This window comes from Aquarana catesbeiana, linkage group LG08, assembly GCF_042186555.1.
Source record: "Aquarana catesbeiana isolate 2022-GZ linkage group LG08, ASM4218655v1, whole genome shotgun sequence".
Taxonomy (NCBI): domain Eukaryota; kingdom Metazoa; phylum Chordata; class Amphibia; order Anura; family Ranidae; genus Aquarana; species Aquarana catesbeiana.
In genome coordinates this window covers 281,832,170-281,851,524 of record NC_133331.1, presented here as the reverse complement: position 1 = coordinate 281,851,524, position 19,355 = coordinate 281,832,170, and the positions used below count along the sequence as shown (strand labels likewise).

Genomic DNA, 19,355 nt, shown 5'->3' with positions numbered 1-19,355 from the left:
CGATAACACCTGGCTCATCGACTGAACTCCGAGACAACTGCAAGTATCCTCCTATTTCAACTCTGTTTTATTTCTCTGTTGCTGTATTATTTCTTTGAAACACCCTTTTTTTTCTATAAACATTATATTTTGACCTTTTCATTATTAAACCTTATTTTGAAAACTGTTAACTTGGTCTTTGACTGGGTTATGCAAACTAACCAAATACCTGTCTCTTGAAGAGTGCTACTATAGTATAAATCTGAGTATCTGTGGTGACAGAGTGTGTTAGACATTTATTCTAAAATCATAATTGTAATGCTAAATTTGTGGAAGTTCTGACTCTTCAGTAAAAGTCAGTGGTGGCAGTCAAAGGGTTAATTGCTTAATTAGCTCAGTGACAATCGCTCTCAGGCTGCTGGCACCTAGATTGTGGTCCCGCGAGCTGGGAAATTTTTGTGCAGGGTGCAGTTTAGAGTGGCATTGTTTTGCAAGTGACAGCACAGTGTGATATTGGCCAGTCCTTTGTCACGAGTGAATTAGAGCAGGGATCTGATACCCGTGTTCGTAACACCCTTGCCTGTCACCTTTTTTTCTCTTGGTGTCAGGAAAACTTGTCAGAGTTGATTTACACTGATAGCAGAGGAACAAGGTAGCAGACAGAAATGACACGTAGTGCTCTTACGTGAGATAAGTACACAAAAAGGGATATGCTTTGCTCAAACTTAATGTCTGTGGTTTACAACCACTTTAAAGCTGAACTCTGAGAATTAGGCAAAATGTGTCCCCCACACACGGATTACATTTTTTCATATCTGGGTGGAGATAAAAAGGCTGCATTACTTACTTTACAGATGGCGCATCATGTATCGCTCAGGGTTATTAACACTAGATTGTATGTGGAGGAGGCTGGGGCGTGACTGTGACCAGGTAAGCCTTAGGGAGGCAGCAACGCAGGACTGGTTGCATGGATTGAGGGGGCCTGCTGAAGCATGGAATAAGGTAAGTATTTCTCGTTATTCCAGCGGGGAATGAAGATGAGTAGTTAATCCTTGCAGTGTGTGTGTGTGTGTGTGTTGGATTACTGCAAGGGTACATTTTGTATAATTCCCAGAGTTAAAGTGGAATTCCATGCAAATTATAAAATCCCTGCATTTTTAGACACCAGGGATTTAACACTAACTTCTCTATCCCTGTAAAAAAATTAATATACATACCTTTTTGCCGAGCTGACCCGCTCTGACAGGATCCCACGCTGAGCTGTCAGCCACGGCTTTTCTGTGTAGGCGAGTGCAGAGGAGACGGAGAACAACGGAAACCCCATAGTAACTCTATGGGTGACATCACTTCACATTCATTTCACAGCCGTTGTCGTCCCTGTCCTCTGCAGAGCTTTTGGCGCTGGAGATCAGGTCAGAGCGGGTCAGATCGGCTTCCAAAAAGGTATGTATACTCTTTTCTTTACAGGTATAAAGAGGTTAGTGTTAGATGCCTGGTGTCTATAGATGCAGAGATTTTAGATTTTGCATGGACTTCCACTTTAAGCTTTAGAGGAAGAACTTGCCCCATTCATTATAGGGACACACTAATCCACACTTGACAATTAAATCCTTAGATGGGTAGTGGTAGCTGGTTACATTCAGTAAGACTTGTTCTATCATGTTTAAAGATGTTTTGCCACTTGGCCTCCATTAAGTCCCCACAATTAATTCACCAAGGTGTCATGTAATGTGCTAGAACATATTTGGGGGGCACACCATATAATGCGTTTAAATTCAAGATGGTGCTGCTATAAGACCTACAAACAGTACAAAATATTTTACAGCGCACACATACAAGAATGACATTTCCTGCAGGGCTAGTTAAAAACACCTGAACATATTAAAAAATATGGGGGTTTGGTCACACTATATGGTCATATAGTGCTAAGCCCACTTACTGCGACAAAGTACCCCGAATTAGTGGGTCCTACTCTAGTAATAGAATGGAAGATCCTTTGTCTCAACCATGGGAGCTGAACTCCTCTATGTGGGAGAACTGAAGGGGATACATCCTATACACTGGTGGCCACTAAATAAGAGGTAATGAGGAGGGGGAGGGGTGCTCCAGCCCAAAAGACCTGGTCAGGGCCTATTACAATATATAAGAACATATTTGGGGGGCACACCATACAATGCGTTTAAATCCAAGATGGTGCTGCTATAAGACCTACAAACAGTACAAAATATTTTACAGCTTATTTAGTGGCCACCAGTGTATAGGATGTATCCCCTTCAGTTCTCCCACATAGAGGAGTTCGGCTCCCATGGTTGAGACAAAGGATCTTCCATTCTATTACTAGAGTAGGACCCACTAATTCGGGGTACTTTGTCGCAGTAAGTGGGCTTAGCACTACATGACCATATAGTGTGAGCAAACCCCCCGTATTTTTTGAATATGTTCAGGTGTTTTTAACTATCCCTGCAGGAAATGTCATTCTTGTATGTGTGCGCTGTAAAATATTTTGTAATGTAATGTGCTAGGGCAAATGTTGATTATCCAGGAACATGACGAGATGTTTTTAAAATTGTCTTGTGCTTTATTTCCATCACAGTAGTGACATGAAGACTTGGACAGGTGATACTCAAGTTACAAAGCCGAAGGTGTACTCGTAAATTGTCAAATAGTCGGGACAGAGATGTGGAAAACATTAGATGTGAGAGAATGACACGTGTTAAAGGCCCCCGCCCCTGGTTAAGGATCGTTGTGCATTCTTCAGGTAGATAGTATCTTGTGAACGGTTGTACCTTCTATCCAAAATGTTCACTTTACTATCTTTAAAATACAGTTGCCGTCTGTGTCCCTATTGAGAATGTTCCTCCTTATTTCCTGTCCTGATGATGGGGCCAGGAAGTGAATTAATATTTTTTGTGTATGTGTAAGTTTTAGAACTTCTGTCAGGTTTTTACTGTTCTGTATCCACTATTTGCTTTCCTTGTCTTGATGTGGCCTGTGACAGGAAATCTCTACTGGGTCATTGGTCTTCTCTGCGGACCTTTTATGCAAGTTCTTGACCTTAAGGTCTACCTTTTGAGGTAGTCTGTTTTGCGCAAATCCACACTCAGGTTCTGCAGTTTGTCGGTCAAGTCTTACCTGGCGTAGTAGCTTTGTTCCCTGTTTCTACCCCTTCACTGGAAAGTGATGGATCAGCTGTCGACCTGTGGTCCCAGGAGGAATCCCAGTTACCTATCAAAGTCCTGTGACTACATGCGATAAAGATTTGTTTTTTCGCAATGGACCAACTTCCTTCAGGCTCATCTCATTAGGATCCAGTCAGACAATGCCACAACAGTGGTGTAGGTTAATAATTAATCAGGACAAAACACGGAGTCCTGCAGCAGCGATGGAAGTCTCCCACATTCTTCGGTGGTGGAGTTTCATGTTCCAGTCCTCTATGTGGTCTACATTACTGGAGCAGAAAACTAGTGGGCTGGATGTCTTCCATCAAATAAGTCAAAGGTGGGGAACTCCAGCTTTTGCCCTCCTGGTGTCTCGCCTTAACAAAAAGATACCCAAGCATGTGGTCAAGATTAGGGATCTGTGGGTAGATGGTGATGAATGCCTTAGTGGCACTGTGGGGCTAATACAATCTCATCTATGCCTTCCTTCTGCTAAAACTTCTTTCAAGGCTGCTGCTTTGCATAGAGGTCAAAGGCATTTTAGTCATCTTTGTGGCCCAGGATTGGTTTCATCATTCCTGGTATGCCATTGTTATACGCTTGGTCATGAAGGCCTCCTGCTGTCTCAGGGTCCAATCTTCCATCCTACTTTACCATCTCTGTGTTTAGCAATTAGCTTTCAATAGCCAAGCTGTTAACACACAGGGGCCTGTTGAAACAATAATTCCAACCATGCTGAAGGCCTGGAAATACACTACCAATGTACCTGGATATCATATATCTCCTGGAATCCAGGCAGCTTAAACCTTGTTCCTTTTCTGTGATGCAGATCTTGGCTTTTCTTCAATGTGCGTTAAGCATAAGCTTGCCTTGAGTACAATTAAGGTCAAGGTTTCGGACCTGGCAGTTTTCTTTAAATTTCTTCAGGTTATGCATAAGTTGTTTCACACCTTCATCCAAGCGGTCATGCATGTGGATCTGCCTTCCATTATCGCTGTGGGTCCTGAATTTAGTGCTCTCTGACCTACAAAGACCTCTTTTTGAGAACATTTAGGAAATACCCTTACTGATTCTTTTCCAGAAAAGCACCTTTTGGTTGCCATCACCTCTACTCATTGGGTTTCAAAGCTGTCAGCCTTGTCCCATAAGCCCCCCCTTTTCAGTCTTGCCCCTGGTAAGATGGTTCTTCACTTGCACCTCTCTGCTTTGGAAGGTGGTATCTATCTTTCACCTTAAAGAAGAAATCATTATGCCTGATGTCTGACTTATTCCAAGAAGATTGTTTCATATTCTGGATGTTGTTCAGACTGCTTGGGTTTTTACATGGCTGTTTTGTAAAAAACGGACTCACTCTTTGTGGTCTTAAAGGCTGTGGTTGGTGGCCTCAGCTACCATCTCAAGATGGATGGCAGACCATTGCCCAGGTCTAAATAATAAACGTCAGGTTCCTCCTTTGCCTGTTAGGGCCCAGTCCACTAGAGCAAGTAGTATACACTGAACTTTTTGTCATTGGGCGACTTTTCAGGCCTGTAAGGCTATTTGATCAGCTGTCCACACCTTCATTAAGTTACTAGATTGATGTTGCTGCATCCTCTGATGCATGTTTTGGTCGCAAGGTTTTACCTCGATTGGTCACTGCTTTAGGAGGCCCCTAGGAACAAGATTCCTTTACTGGGCTGTGAACTTCAACAAACAGAAGAGAAAATTTGATATTTTTTTTTTTTGTACTCCTACCACTCCCACGGTTATGTTTTTTTTTTTTCTGGAATAATTTTCTATTACCTTGCCAGTGAGCATTGTTCCTGGGCAGTGACCTAGGGACATTCTACCCTATATTGACCCTTATTTGTATTGAAGCCTCATTTGATTTCAACAAAGTTTTAACCTTGAGATGATCAAGGTTCCAAAATGCTTTGGCCACCAACACTGTATCAGTGTGCGCCTACTTAGTAGAAACAAACTGATTCTGGACAATTACTCCCAAAAGTTGAATATTGGTGCAACAATCAGTCTTTAGCCTTTGCCCTCTGCTGGTTGTTACTTGACACTGCAGCTAAAGTCGCGGAAGCCCACACTTGCCTTAGAGAGGAAGTCCACTCACATAATTTGTAATAAAAACATCTTTGCCATTCTGAAGCTTCCCTCCAACCACTTTGCATATTATTTTATATATACTGTGATTCTGTACTTGCCAAATATGCTGCAGAAATCTCCCTCCACTGAGTCTGGCTGCATCCATTTCGACTGTGGGCACCTGAAGCTGCTGCCTGTTCACTTCCTGGATTTACACAGATACACAAAGGCACATCTCCAGCTTTGCAGCTCTCATTGATCCTCTAGACTAATCTCCCCTCCCTTCCTAGCAAACTCTCAAGAGAGTGAGAGAGAGAGCTGTGCATGATGTCAAAAGCCTAGTCTTTTTACCAGACAAGAAACAGGAAGTGGGCTGTATAAGGTATTTACTGGCAGAAAAAAAATGTTTTACTATCCAAAGTTAAAACAACAAGGGCAGAAGATATAATAGATGAAAAAATGACTGAAGGTTCACTTTTGAAGGAAAGCTTGACTAGACTGTGTCTGAACTTAACAGTCAGCTTGTAACTGATCACCAGGTTAGTCTGCCTGCTCCTACCCTTGGTTCAAGTCTCAAACACACCAGCCCACCCCCATGCTGAGCTAGAGCTATGGAATCAGCAAGGAGGGAGATATTTGCTGATTCGAGAGCACTAGCAAAAGAGAAGCTATGTTGAACCTCTGCAGAATGACCATTGCTTCTATGTAGAGAAGAAGAGTCCTTCTCTACAGCATACTGCCAGAGGACAGGCTTTTTGACTTAGGTTGTGGCTGCAACAAACTAAGGGTTTATACATGCCACACAACGTACACTGGTGTGTGGTTTAAACATTGTAAAATGCACTGCATTCCTTCTACACACAATCAAAGTAGGAAAAAAAGTTTGGGCTATGTCCATACTCAATATTCTCTCCTCACTATAGATTATAAGGAGAGAGAACAACAGAAGTGGTCTCCTTTCAGGCAACATGTCTCTAATTGAAACCTCAGATGGAGCAATGTAGATGAAGGGAGAGGAGTCACTGCTCTGACTTATTCCTATGCGTACACATTTCAGCTTGAGCTATTGAGGTATGAAAACAGGGTTTGTCAAACAGAAGGTAGAGAGGAGCCAGTAAACATATAACAAGAGGCACACAAGTGCAGTTTTATAAATTGTTTTATAGTCCTCGCCCTATTTACAAACCAATATACATTCCTTTTAAAAAATATTGCTTTCAGTTTTTATTTCCACTTTATTCATGATGGAACAAAAGCACCAGTGTGTGCACATGCCAACTTGTCTTTCCCAGCATAGTGTAGGATTTGTTATATGTGGGAACTGACGTGTGACAGAAGAGAAACTTTGTGTGAGTACTCTTTTTTCCACATTCAGAATACGAATATGGGCGATCACCAATGTGGACTCTCTCGTGTCTGGCCAAATTTGATTTATCAGTAAAACATTTTTCACATATTGAACACGAGTATGGCTTTGCACCCGTATGTGTCCTTTCATGAGTAAAAAGGCTGTTTCTCTGGGAAAATGATTTGCCGCACTCCGAACACCAATATGGTTTCTCTCCAGTGTGGATCCTCTTGTGTCTGCTAAGGGAGGATTTGTATATAAAACTTTTCCCACACTGGACACATGAAAATTGCTTTACTCCAGTGTGACTTCTGAGGTGTACGATAAGCCCCCCCCCTTCTGTTGAAACATTTTCCTCATTCAGGGCAGGGGAAGGTTTCATCCCCTGGGTGGTGGATGATATGAGGTGACCGATCAACAAAACTTATGCCATTTGTAGAAAGATTAGGTGGTGGATCTGCATTCTGTGCTATTAAATAGAGGTTTGGGGTAACAGGGCTTTCTTCTGAAGACTCCCATGTGATGTCTTCTACCTCATCATCTGGAAAGAGAGTGGGCTGTTTGTCATTATTCTTGTGTTCTGCGCCTGGAGGAAAGAATATGTGGAAGGGAAGTAGGAGCGATGTGAGTTAAAGCGTATTTAAAACGAAAAAACAAAAATGTAATAAGTTGCAGCTTAACCGTCCTGGATGTGGTGGCTGCATTCGTTTTTTTTCAAGTATTTTCTTTCCCCCTCTACTTTCACCTGGTGCTTCTGCCCTAGGGTGACAAAGTTCACTCACAGTACTGCATTTCTGGAGAGAGGCTGTTTTATCACCCTAGGACAAGCCTACAAAAACCTTCTACTCTCCATAACATATAGGAGCAGGGTTCTGTAGGTCTCAGAGATGGCTGAAGCCAATGTAATTGATAAGTCAGCCCAGGCAGAGAGCACACATTTTGCAGCTCACATTATTTCTGGCCAGATCAACAGATATTTTTGTTTGCACTTATCAAACAGATTTAACAAAAAGCTTTTAATGGTATATTAAAAGAACAAAAGGAACCAAACAAGAGTTCATTTTTAGGGGTTACATAATCTTTAATTAGTTTTCTAATACAAAATTTGTCCGAAAAGAATTTGTCAGAGAATAAGTGAAACTCCTTGACACAAGTACACAACTTGCCAGTGCACTTCGTTAAGATACCTAATCCCTTGAAATGTATGACCACAAAGAATTTTGAGGGACCACCCACCTCCCCTCCAAGTCTGCTTTCATAAATAGGATTTTTGAACAACATCATACTGCTGATGTGAAGCACCCCGAACCCTATAAGTAATTTTTGGGACAAATAGGCCCGGGCATTTTAGATTGAGCAGCCCCCTTTTTTTTTTAAACCAATTTACAAATAATGACTACCAGTCTCTAAATGTCTTTTATATGTATCCTTCTGCTCTATAAATGCAAGCTCTGCACCCTGAACATTCGCCTTTACCTTTATTCTTGCCACGCTCCTCTCTGAATCATTCTCTTTCCCTTCTATACACCGCCATTTCCCTCTCTGGTCACTATCATTCTTTTCTATCAATGCCTACTCTGCCCCTCTAAGATCGCTTTCCTCCACTTCCCCCCTCCATACCTTCACTCTTCTGCTACCGATCAAAGTCCACTGCCATTTCCTCCATACGCAGCTTTCAGACTGTATATACATCTCAGCTCAATGCCAGGGCGGGAGATGTTCATCTTCCAGGCTCCTCGTCTTCTGTCATAGGGCACTTCAGAGTCAAGGAAGAGCCTATGGGAAGCTTCCCCAGCTCTTTTTGACTAACATGACAGGCGGTAAGGAATGATGCGAGTGCAGGCGATTGAAGCAGGGCAGTGCCTGGATGCCCGGGGCTAGCAACGCTACTCGCGCCACTCTCCCTCACATTACACCAGCTGTGCCCGGGGACACATGCCCTCTCCGCCCTCCCTTGTCCCAGCCCTGGCCCGCCCTATGGCCAGTTTGGGCCTGTCTGCAACTAATTTTGTAGCCCAACTTAACTGACCAAAGTACTGCCGGGCGAGCTGGAAAATCTTAACAAATTGGCAATGTCTATTACAATAAAAAAAATGTGATCACATAAGCACAAAGAATTTTTTCTTGCAGTAAGTTTGGACTGAAAATTGTCATGGGTGTGTGTGATGGCTCAAACTACTATACTACAAAAGGATAATTACCCTGCATGGTTGTTTAAAAATGTACCTCCAGAAAATATGAGTTTGGCCAACTTAGAGTGCCTATCTAGCCAAAAACCTTTTTCTGTCTCACCCAGTACAGGACACCAAAAGTCTTTAACCTTCGAGTTATACTGCTGCCTACAGAAGGATTGGACACTGGCACAAAAAAAATATGTAGTCCAGCCCAAGATATTTCCTCTCACTACCAGCATACCTCAGTCTTTTGCTAGTGCCCTAGGACAGTGGTCCCCAAACTGTGTCCCACTGCTTGCCTTTATGCGGCCCTTGGGGCAGTATTCAGCCCGCTGATACCAATGATGGGACACTTTTCTGTCCACAGATACCAACAATGGGACACTATTCCGCCCACTGACACAAAGGATGGGACACTATTCTGCCCACTGATAACAAGGATGGGACACTGTTCCGCCCACTGACACAAAGGATGGGACACTGTTCTGCCCACTGACACAAAGGATGGGACACTGTTCCGCCCACCGACACAAAGGATGGGACACTGTTCCGCCCACCGACACAAAGGATGGGACACTGTTCCGCCCACCGACACAAAGGATGGGACACTGTTCCGCCCACCGACACAAAGGATGGGACACTGTTCCGCCCACTGACACAAAGGATGGGACACTGTTCCGCCCACTGACACTAAGGATGGGACACTATTTCACCCACTGATACCAATGGGACACTATTCTGTCCACGGACACCAACGATGGGACACTATTCCGTCCATGGACACCATTCATGGGACACTATTCTGCCCACTGATACCAAAGATGGGACACTATTCTTCGCACTGAAACCAATGGGCCATTGTTACCGACACTAGGACACTTTCTACTCCCAATAGCCACAATCTGGCCCCTTTAATGTCTGAAGGACAGTAAACTGGCCCTTTGTTTAGAAAGTTTGGAGACCCCTGCCTTAAGATGATGGAAGTCTTTCTACAGCTGTGACAGACTAAGACTAACTTATTTGTTTTGCTGGCACTTTTTTCTGCTATCAAGATTCTAATTGCTGCTGGAGTTTTCTCTCTTCTATTGCAGTTTTCGAGAGTGGTCTTCCTCAGCCTGTCTTTTGGAATACTATGTCCAGACCTTGCTGGATTAGACGTAAAGAAATAATCTGGAAAAGATCTTTAGTCACTGGTCTCTGTGTGCACCACTTTCTAGACTTTGTTCTTTGTAAAAGTTAGCTGCAGAACTATTGGCATTGCCTCAGCGCCTGCTCTGTCTCTGAAGACTCGCTTACTGAATTGGCTGGCCAGGCCAACTATCTGGAGCTACCTCAAAATTTGGGTCACTGGGCACCCTTAACTCCTGTTCTTGATGGTTTCGTTGTGGAATGTGTTAACTCTGTGGGACGGAGTGCTGAAGTCATTGACTGGGCTGGACACCATACAGCATTGAGGAATCATCTCCCTGCTCCAATCAATTATACTTTCCCTTAAAAAAAAAATATATATTGACTTAAGTTTTTATTTTTCACTTTATTCTTAATGAAAACAAGGACCAGTGTGTGCACATGGCAACTTGTCTTTCACATCACACCTCTTATTATCGGTGGGAACTTGCATGTGACAGAAGAGAGGCTTTGTGCGAGTATGCTTTCCCACATTCAGAACATGAATATGGGCGATCACCAAGGTGGAGTCTCTCATGTCTAACCAAATTTGATTTATCTGTAAAACTTTTCCCGCACTTGGAGCAGGAATAGGGTTGGTCACTAGTGTGTACTGCCTTATGTCGGAGCAAGTGGGATTTAAGTGCAAAACCTTTCCCACACTCTGAGCATAGATAGGGGCGTTCCCCAGTGTGGATTCTCCTGTGTTTAGCAAGATCTGAACGGTCATTAAAACATTTCCCGCACTCAAAACATGAAAATGGCTTCTCCCCCGTGTGGCACCTCTGGTGCTTAATAAGCCCTGAACTCCTGGAAAAACATTTCCCACACTCAGAACATGAAAAGGGCTTCTCTCCTGTGTGAGATCTCATGTGGGTGATCAGATTTCCCTTCTCAGTAAAACATTTATTGCATTCAGAGCAGGAAAACGGTTTATCAGAGGTGTGAGTCTTTTCGTGGGTATAAAGAGCCGAACTCTGCCTAAAGCATTTTCCACAAACTGAACAGGAGTATGGCTTCTCACCCGTATGGGTCCTTTCGTGGGTGGAAAGAGCTGAACTCTGCCTGAAGCATTTTCCGCATACTGAACACGAATATGGTTTTGCGCCTGTGTGCGTCCTTTCGTGAGTAAAAAGGCTATTTTTCTGAGAAAAAGATTTGCCGCACTCCGAACACGAATATGGCTTCTCCCCGGTGTGGACCCGTTCGTGTCTGCCAAGGGACGATTTGTATATAAAACATTTCCCACATTGGGGACAAGAAAATTGCTTTACGCCAGTGTGAATTTTCAGGTGTCCAGTAAGCCCTTCTTTTTTACTGAAACATTTTCCACATTCAGGGCAGGGGAAGCTTTGATCCCCTGTGGTATGGGTGATGGGAGAGGAGAGATCAACAAAACTCGTATCGTGTGTGGAGGGATCAGACGATGGATCTTCACTGTATGATATTAAATGGAGATCTGATGTAAAGGGGTTTTCTTCTGAAGATTCCCATGTGAACTTTTTCTCTTCTACTTCATCATTTGGAAATGTGATGGGCTGTTTGTCCACATTACTCCAGTTGTGTTGTGTGTCTGGAGGAAAGAATATGTGGAAGGGAAGCAGGAGTGATGTGAGTAAAATTGTATTTAAACGCAAGAACAAAAATGTAATTTAATGCAGTGTAACAGTCTTCAGATGTGGGGGCTACATTAGTTTCTTCCTTCCTTTTCACATGATCTACGGTGACAACGACAAAGCCACCCATAGACGGTTCGAATCTCTGCTGGTTCAACGGGGACCAGCCGAGATTCGAACCAATTACAGACAGACTGAATGTACCCAACTTGATCGATCGATCAACTTGGGCATAACCAGCGTATTGGATATTGCATGGGATTATTGCTAGCGGCTATTATAGCCACTAGTGATGATCACTGTTTTCCCAGTGACAGCGGCTCTCCCAGTCAGGAGAACACAGTGGCTCAGCGATCAACACTGTGTTGATGGCAAAATCGAGTGATTTTCTTTCCTGCAAACTGAGGTTGAAGGAAAGAGAAAATCGCTCCATCTGTGGCAGGCTTTGCTTATAGTGCTGTATCTATGCACAGAAGCTGGTTTGTCACCTAGGCTAGGATTACAGAAACCTTCCTCTCTTCTATTCTCCATTATGGAGAGTAGGAGAGGGAGGGATTCTGCAGTCTTCAGCGATGTCTGAGGACAATGTAACTGATAACTGTCAGCACATGCATAGAGCACAGAAAGTTATTTTCGGATAGGAAAGACCAACATGTATTTTTTGCATTTATCGAACATATAAAATACTTTAAATGATTCACTGATTGCAGAAGCCACAAGCAAGTTGCTATTATTGCTCCCAAATTAAAGAAGGAGACCATTATAGCTCTTACTGTAGCTTCAGGGTGTTGCACAGTGCATCAGTATCAGCCTGTTACTTACCAGAGCTATTTCCAGTCCTAGGTTGCTTAAATCTCCTAAGGTTGCAAAGACTTTCACCTCTACCTCTCTCAAGGTCCATCATCAGATATAAAAGGAATGCGTCACTTGGTGTGAATCTCTGGGCTTCTCCTTGGCCTGGACCAGCATTTAGCTCTCAGCAATATCAAAGGTCAAGCTACTGCCCTTTCTATTCTGTTTCAGAGACCGCTGGCTTCTCGCTCTCTAAGTAAGACTTTTGTATAGGAGATCTCCCATGTAGTTCCATCCTCTGTTCCTTTTGATATTGTGGGCTCTGGATCTGATACTCATCACCTCTGTAAGCCAAACTTCTGAACTGGCTTCCCTATTCTGCAAGTAACAGGGACAACGTGGTTTTCCAATCCAGAACTTCACTCTTGCCTAAAGGTATTTTCTGCCTTTCACCTCCACCAGGACATTTTTCCTCCATCCATCTGTCTGGCTCCAAATCCCCAAGGAAATTTCTGCCCACTGTCTGGATGGAGTTGGGACATTAAAAGTATATTTCAACCACTGCTTTTTCTTTTTTGTAATTCCAAATGGACCCGGTAAGTGAGCACCTGCTTCTCATTTGCCTTAAGCAGACCATCATCCATGGTCTCAAGGATTTGTTTCAGCCCTTTCCTGTCAAGGTGCTCACTACAAGATCTGTGAGTGCTTCTTGGACCTTTTAGCTTTGAGCAAAATTTTCCCAGATTAGGTACCTTGTCTTTTATTCACATGTTCTCTAAAGCTGGCCACAGACGGTTCAAATCTCAGACAGTTCAGCAGGGACAGGCTGAGATTAGAACCATGTATGGGCAGGCTGATAGTAACCATAGCTGCTAGCAATAATCACCATGTGTTCTCCCAGCAGGGAAGGCTTCCCACGTCCCCCCCACTGGCAGAACACAATGACTCAGTGGGAGAGAGTCCCCCCATAAACGCTAACTTTGTTGACGAAGAAAGAAAATCGTGCCATCTATGGCTGGTTTTCAGTTCTACCAGGTAGAACATGCGGCCTCATATGATGCTAGTTTAAACCAGAGTTCCACCCAAAAGTTATAGTTCCACGTTAAGCACTCCTCACCCCTATTAATGGCACATTTGACATGTCATTTTTTTTGGGGGGGGGGGGGGGGCAGGTACCTAGTTTTGACAGGTACCCCATTTCCACTTCTGCTCGGGCCACCTAGGCGACTTGAGTGGAAGTTCTCCTCTCCCCCTCCATCCCTGCAATCCTCTGGGACAGGTCCCAGAAGATTGCCCAGCCATTGAGGAGGCGCAGTGCGCACCCAGCTGTCATAGCTGGGTGCCCACACACTTGTGATGCCGGCGCCAGGGGAAAGGCGAGGGAGAGAACCAAGGGCTCGGGCTGTCACTTGACTGGATCGTGGGACAGGTGAGTGTGCCTTTATTAAAAGTCAGCAGCTACACTTTTGTAGCTGCTGACATTTAATAAACACAAAAACGTCTGGAACTCCGCTTTTAAAGACTTCCTGTATTCCTCAATACACTGAAAAAAAAATGGGTTTTTGTGGAACATACACTTCCTAGCTCCCTTACTGAGCAAATAACTTTCAACTGACAGAGGAGGGGGGAGAAGAAGAGATTGTTGTAGTGACTGAACAAGGAGAATCTGGGACTCCTCTCTGGATTTAATGTTTATTACTCACCTGTGCTGATCTCTGGAGACATGTCCTCCTCCTTACATGGATCATCAGCCTTCACATATGTCTCTTCTTCAACTTCAATAACAATCAGGCCTTTATCCTGAACAAAACATCATACAATACAATGTTTAACAGTGTCTAGATTATTATTTAACCCTTTCACTGCCAGCTCGGTAAGCCCTACATCTTCTGCACTTCTGCATTCCCTTCTAATATTTATATCTGCTACTCCATTTCAGCGACTATAAACTTAGGAGTACTTGTGGTCATGTAAATGGATAGCTCAGAAGCCACCGATATCAGTAATTCATTAAAAGTTCGACAGCCCCTCAATCCTGCCTGTCAATGTTCCTCCCCCAAGTCCATCTAGTTCAACCAATAATCCTAGGCTTTCTTTGCCCTTGGATCCCTGCTGTTCTCTCTGCCTGTACCATCCTGACCTCTACCCCTCCCTGCCGCCGATCAGTGGGTGCAGGGAGGATTGATCTATTCAGGATAGACGGTGGGGAGGTCAGTAAACATGTTTCTCGTGTTCACAGACCCTTTGAATAAATGCAGGAGTGATCAATAGTGAGCTATTGGCTTTGAAAGCTGTTAGTGAAAAATAATAAAAGTGAAAAATTGTAAAAATGGTCTGGTCACCTAAGGTTAAAAGTGGAGTGTCTGGCAGTGAAAGGGTTAAGCATGCCATTTTTTTATTTATTTTTTTTTTTTTATGAAGATGCTCTACCTCATCATTCTGAGGAATCTTGTGATGATCCTGGGAATACGGAGAATGGGGACATCTTTCTGGTGTACTTTTGTTACTGAATCCATCTGTAAAAAACATGCAGAGTCTGAATAAAAGACCTATTGTACTTACCATAAAATCCATTCCTTTCAGTGCAGTACATTGAGGGACATGGAATTCAGATACAGTCAGCCCATAGGAGGATGGGACACTGGCTAACAGAAAAAAAAATTCCACCAGCACCCGGTATAATTCCTTCTTTACCCAGCATGTCTCAGTTTTGTTGTACTAAAGGGAGTCAAAAGAAAGAAAAAAAAAAAAAAAAACGCAGAGACTGGAAGTACACAAATCGTATTTTCTGCCTCACCCATTGAGGGACATAAGAATTCAGATACAGTTTGGATGTCCAAAATCAGTCAAACAGAAGTGTGGGCAATACAGCAAATAAAACACTAACAGGCTTCACTAGGAAGACTGGGGGCCACCTCCAGCCCCAGGACTGCTTGAAGGAGTAACGCCCAAATCTGAACAGATGAGATAGAGGAGCCTGCCAACATGACCAACTAAGGGAGCACTGAGGAATCTGATGCTCCGGATCAGGATGAAAAAAAGGCAGGAGATGAATGACTCCACACAGAAAGGAACTTGAACCTGTGGAAAAACCAGAACATACCAAAGCAGGTGGAACAATAAAACTTTGACAGGACACTGATGTGGATAATCTGGTGTGGTCAACAGAGCAAGTCACTGTGGATAGCCTCCAGAGAACAGGTCGCAAAGAGAACCAAATACAAAAAAAAAACTAGCAAGAAAGACTGTTCGGTCTACCTGGATAAAAGAGAATAAAATTCTTTGGCTAAAGGAGGTTGCCTAGACAGACAACCAATGTTTTAGACAAGATACACTGAGAACGTACAGTATTATTACAACCTAGAGCCAACAAGGGTGTGAAGAGACCCGAGGCCACTAGAGAACCCAGGGGTTCTATGCTACAGGTAAACATAAAGGAGTGGGCAGGGAAGACACCACCATACCGGTAGGTGGGAATGAAAACTAAGCCTCATCCCCAAATTGTTGAGATTGGTACCACCAAAAACTAAAAAACTAAAACATCCTCTCTGATACCCCTAGGTTACACTAGAGTCTGCCCAACCTGCAACAAATCCTTGGTTTTAGGTAGCCGATGATCCGTTTAGGTCCAGCAAAGCATCAAGAGCCATAAAGTGAGGGACAGGAATCTTAGCTGAAATGCTAAGGGCATATACCGGATTATGAGTAGGGCAAGAGAGGGTATCTGGAGGACTTTTTTTTACAGGAGGCTTCTGATCCATCAATGAGGGAGGACCAACCCCCCGCTGGAGAAGCCCCAGTCCTCTGGACATATTGGGGTCGATTTACTAAAACCGGAAAGTGCAAAATCTGGTGCAGCTGTGCATGTTAATCTAACAGCTTATAACTTCAGCTTTGACAAAAAAAAAAAAAAAACTGGAAGCGGATTGGTTTTTATGCAGTGCTACACCAGATTTTGCACTGAAACTTATGAGCCTCGCACCAGGCGGAAAAAAGCTTTCCATACTGTATATGATGATCGACTCCGGATTCGACATCTGGTACCTTTATCAGACAAATCTTTGCAAACCTCCAAGTGAAGAGTTCATTCTCTCGGATTCAATTGCTGAAGGCTGAGAAAGTTAACCTGACAATTTTCTACGCTGGGATGTGCATGAAAAAGGAGGGCTGGAACAAGAAGTTCTACCCAAGACAAGATGAGGACTGCCTCCTCCTGAGCAGCACAACTTGTTGTCCCTTCTTGATGACTGATGTGTGTCTATGGCATTGTCTGATTGCACCCTGATTGGGATACCCCAAAGGCGGACAGACTAGTGTAGGAGAACCAACCAAATCGCCTAAAGTTCCAGGATTTTGATCAGCAATATCTGTTCCTCCGACAACCACATTCCTTGGACCAAGAGGTTCTCAAGATTATCTTCCCAGCCCAACGGGATGGCATCTATCATCAAAGCCTTCAAATACATTGAATGGAAGGATTTTCCGTTATCCAGCATATGTTTGGATATCCACCATTACAGAACTTTGGCAGTTCGGCTTGGGAACCGTGGAGAACTGTGAAGAGGTTGGAATAGAAGACTCAAGACCTCTCCTGTACTGGTACAGCTGTGAGGACCCCTTGGCAAACAAACGGCAACCACCCCAACTTATATCTAGTCTTTGCAGCAAGGAGCACATGGAAGGACAACGCACATAAAAAAACATACAAAAATTTCTAGCTCACTTACCAGCCAGCCCACAACAGACTATATTGACCCTGTCTAACAGTTCACATTCACACAAACGTGAACTGTGTTGCACACATTTGCAAATATTTGTGTAAGCTTGCAGTGGCCATGTTATGGCACTCCAGTGTACTGCAGCCCTAATTTTGAAAGTCTCCCAAAAAAGCACATATAGCAGTGGATAGATTAAGGACAGGTGTGCCTGGAGGGCCCCTCCTTAAAATGGTATAGGGACATACTGGACACCATGCAAGGGAACAATAGCAGCTGAAGGTATCCCATGCATCCCTGCACTACACCCTGCAGACCATCTGATTTCCTGAATTCAGGCTGCTGTGAAGACCAATAAATGTCCCCCCATCTGTGATCATTTACTATGAAAAGGATTTGCCTCCAGAATCAGACTACTTGGAGGTCCAGTTCTTCTTATAGAATTGGGAAGTAGGGTTTTGCTTAGAGATCACTGCTGGTGGCCTACAAAATAAACTTTTTCTGGATTCTAAAGCATCACAGGTTTCTGACCTGGTTCTGCTATTTTCCTCTTAAGGGGCCAAAACAAAGGACAGACTTTCAATTTACTTCTTGCAAAGATGTTCCTTTTCTCAGCAGAGCTGAAGAAAAAAAAAAAAAAAGGCATCCATTTTCCTAGGACGCGAACAAAAGGCATGATGTGTAAAGGAGGGCTTATACGGAGGACTGAGTAAGGATTTTTCATCCTGCTGTAGGTGGCAGTAACCCCAGCCATATCTGAATTCCTGTGTCCCTCAATGAACGAGAACAAAAACAATTTTTCTATGTCTTCTGTGGGGGATTAGCTGGCAGTGGGGTGTGTGCGACTCCCTGGATGAGTCTACAGCACAGTAAACAGGCACAGCTGTCAGACGTCTTGGTGGAAAAATACATGCAGTTTATGTACAGAGTCTATTTGCAATATGTACAGTAATGAAAATAGCAGAACAAAAACAAAAGTAGAAAATAAGGCCTTGTTTACATGGGTGTACTTAAAGTGGTTGTAAAGGCTGAAGATTTTTTGCATTGTATGCATGAAGGTAAAAAAAAACTTCTATGTGCTGCTCCCCTCACAGCCCCCCTAATACTCACCTGAGCCCCCTCTCAATCCAGCGATGTGCACAGGAGCCTTGGCTGTCCCGGGACTCTCTCCCTCTCCTCATTGGCTAGGAAACAGCAGCAGGAGTAACTGGCTCCCACTGCTGTCAATCACAGCCAGTGAGCCAATGAGGAGAGCATTGGGGCAGGGCTGAACCAAGCCGTGGCTCTATGTGTCTTATGGACACAGAGCGTGGCTTGTGAGCGAGCACACACCAGTGCCCCCATAGCAAGCCGCTTGCTATGGGGGCACTGGTCAAGGGAGAGGAGCCCGGAGCGTCGGTGGACCTGAGAAAAAGAGGATCAGGGCTGCTCTGTGTAAAACCACTGCACACAGCAGGTAAGTATGACATGTTTGTTATTTTTTTTAAAGAGCTAAAGCTTTAATATCACTTTAAGCATATGCCCGTGCAAGGGCCGGGTTTGAACAGGTGATGTGTGCCTTCTGTGGGCAAACATGGCCCTCACTTAAGTACGCTCATGTGAACAAAGTCTAAACCCTTGCCACTTTGGCTACATACTAACACAATGGGCACTGACTAACGGTCTTGGAGCAGCCTACTGTTGCCCAGGCACCTGTCGCTGAGAAAAAAAAAAAAAAAAGACAGACAATCTTAGCCACATAGAGTCGGTCTCACCACAGATGAGCTGTTTTTCACAAAACAGATAGTTTTTATGCTGTTCTTACATGAACAGAGAACTGGTCCCAAGGTGCAGCATCATACCCAAGCAGACTGGCAGTTTTATAGAGCCCAGAGTAGCCAGACCGGCTTCCGCTGGGCTCATTAACTCTTCAGCCAGCCCAGCAACCTCCCTAAAAAACTGAAAAAGAAAAATACTGCCTAAACCTGGGACAAATATATCCCCCATCCTGGACACAACCAGCCGTGTTTCCTGGCCACCTGTCACATTTCATATCAGAGGATGTGTGTATCTAGGTGGATCCTCAATACTCTTCTCTCCCTTACAAGAAATTTGTCAGGGCTGGGCTCAGCCCTTCCTTCTCAAAGCTGGCCCTCAGCTGTCTGCTTATTGCCAGCTCCTATCTCTCCACAGTGACTCACCTGTTGATATCCTGTTCGTCAGGCTACCTACTTAAGCCGTCCAGCCCAGACGATCTCTGCCTTGGTCACATCTCTAGAGACACTCTCCTGTATTCCTGTTAAAGACTTGCTTGGCTGACATCCCTTCTGGCTCCAGATCCTGCTTGCTGTTCT

The 19,355-nt window shown here is 44.0% G+C and overlaps 1 protein-coding gene across 1 annotated transcript in view; it reads right to left on the bottom strand.

The window, feature by feature from the left end:
- LOC141106756 (uncharacterized) overlaps positions 1-19,355 on the bottom strand; it is a 171,238-nt gene that overhangs the window by 61,279 nt on the left and 90,604 nt on the right. The window contains exons 16-20 of the mRNA XM_073597683.1: positions 14,738-14,823; positions 14,011-14,107; positions 10,345-11,472; positions 6,978-7,144; positions 6,537-6,832 (exon numbers count right to left, since the gene is read on the bottom strand). Coding sequence (XP_073453784.1) covers positions 6,537-6,832; positions 6,978-7,144; positions 10,345-11,472; positions 14,011-14,107; positions 14,738-14,823 — 1,774 coding nt within the window. The remainder of the gene's footprint in view (positions 1-6,536; positions 6,833-6,977; positions 7,145-10,344; positions 11,473-14,010; positions 14,108-14,737; positions 14,824-19,355) is intronic.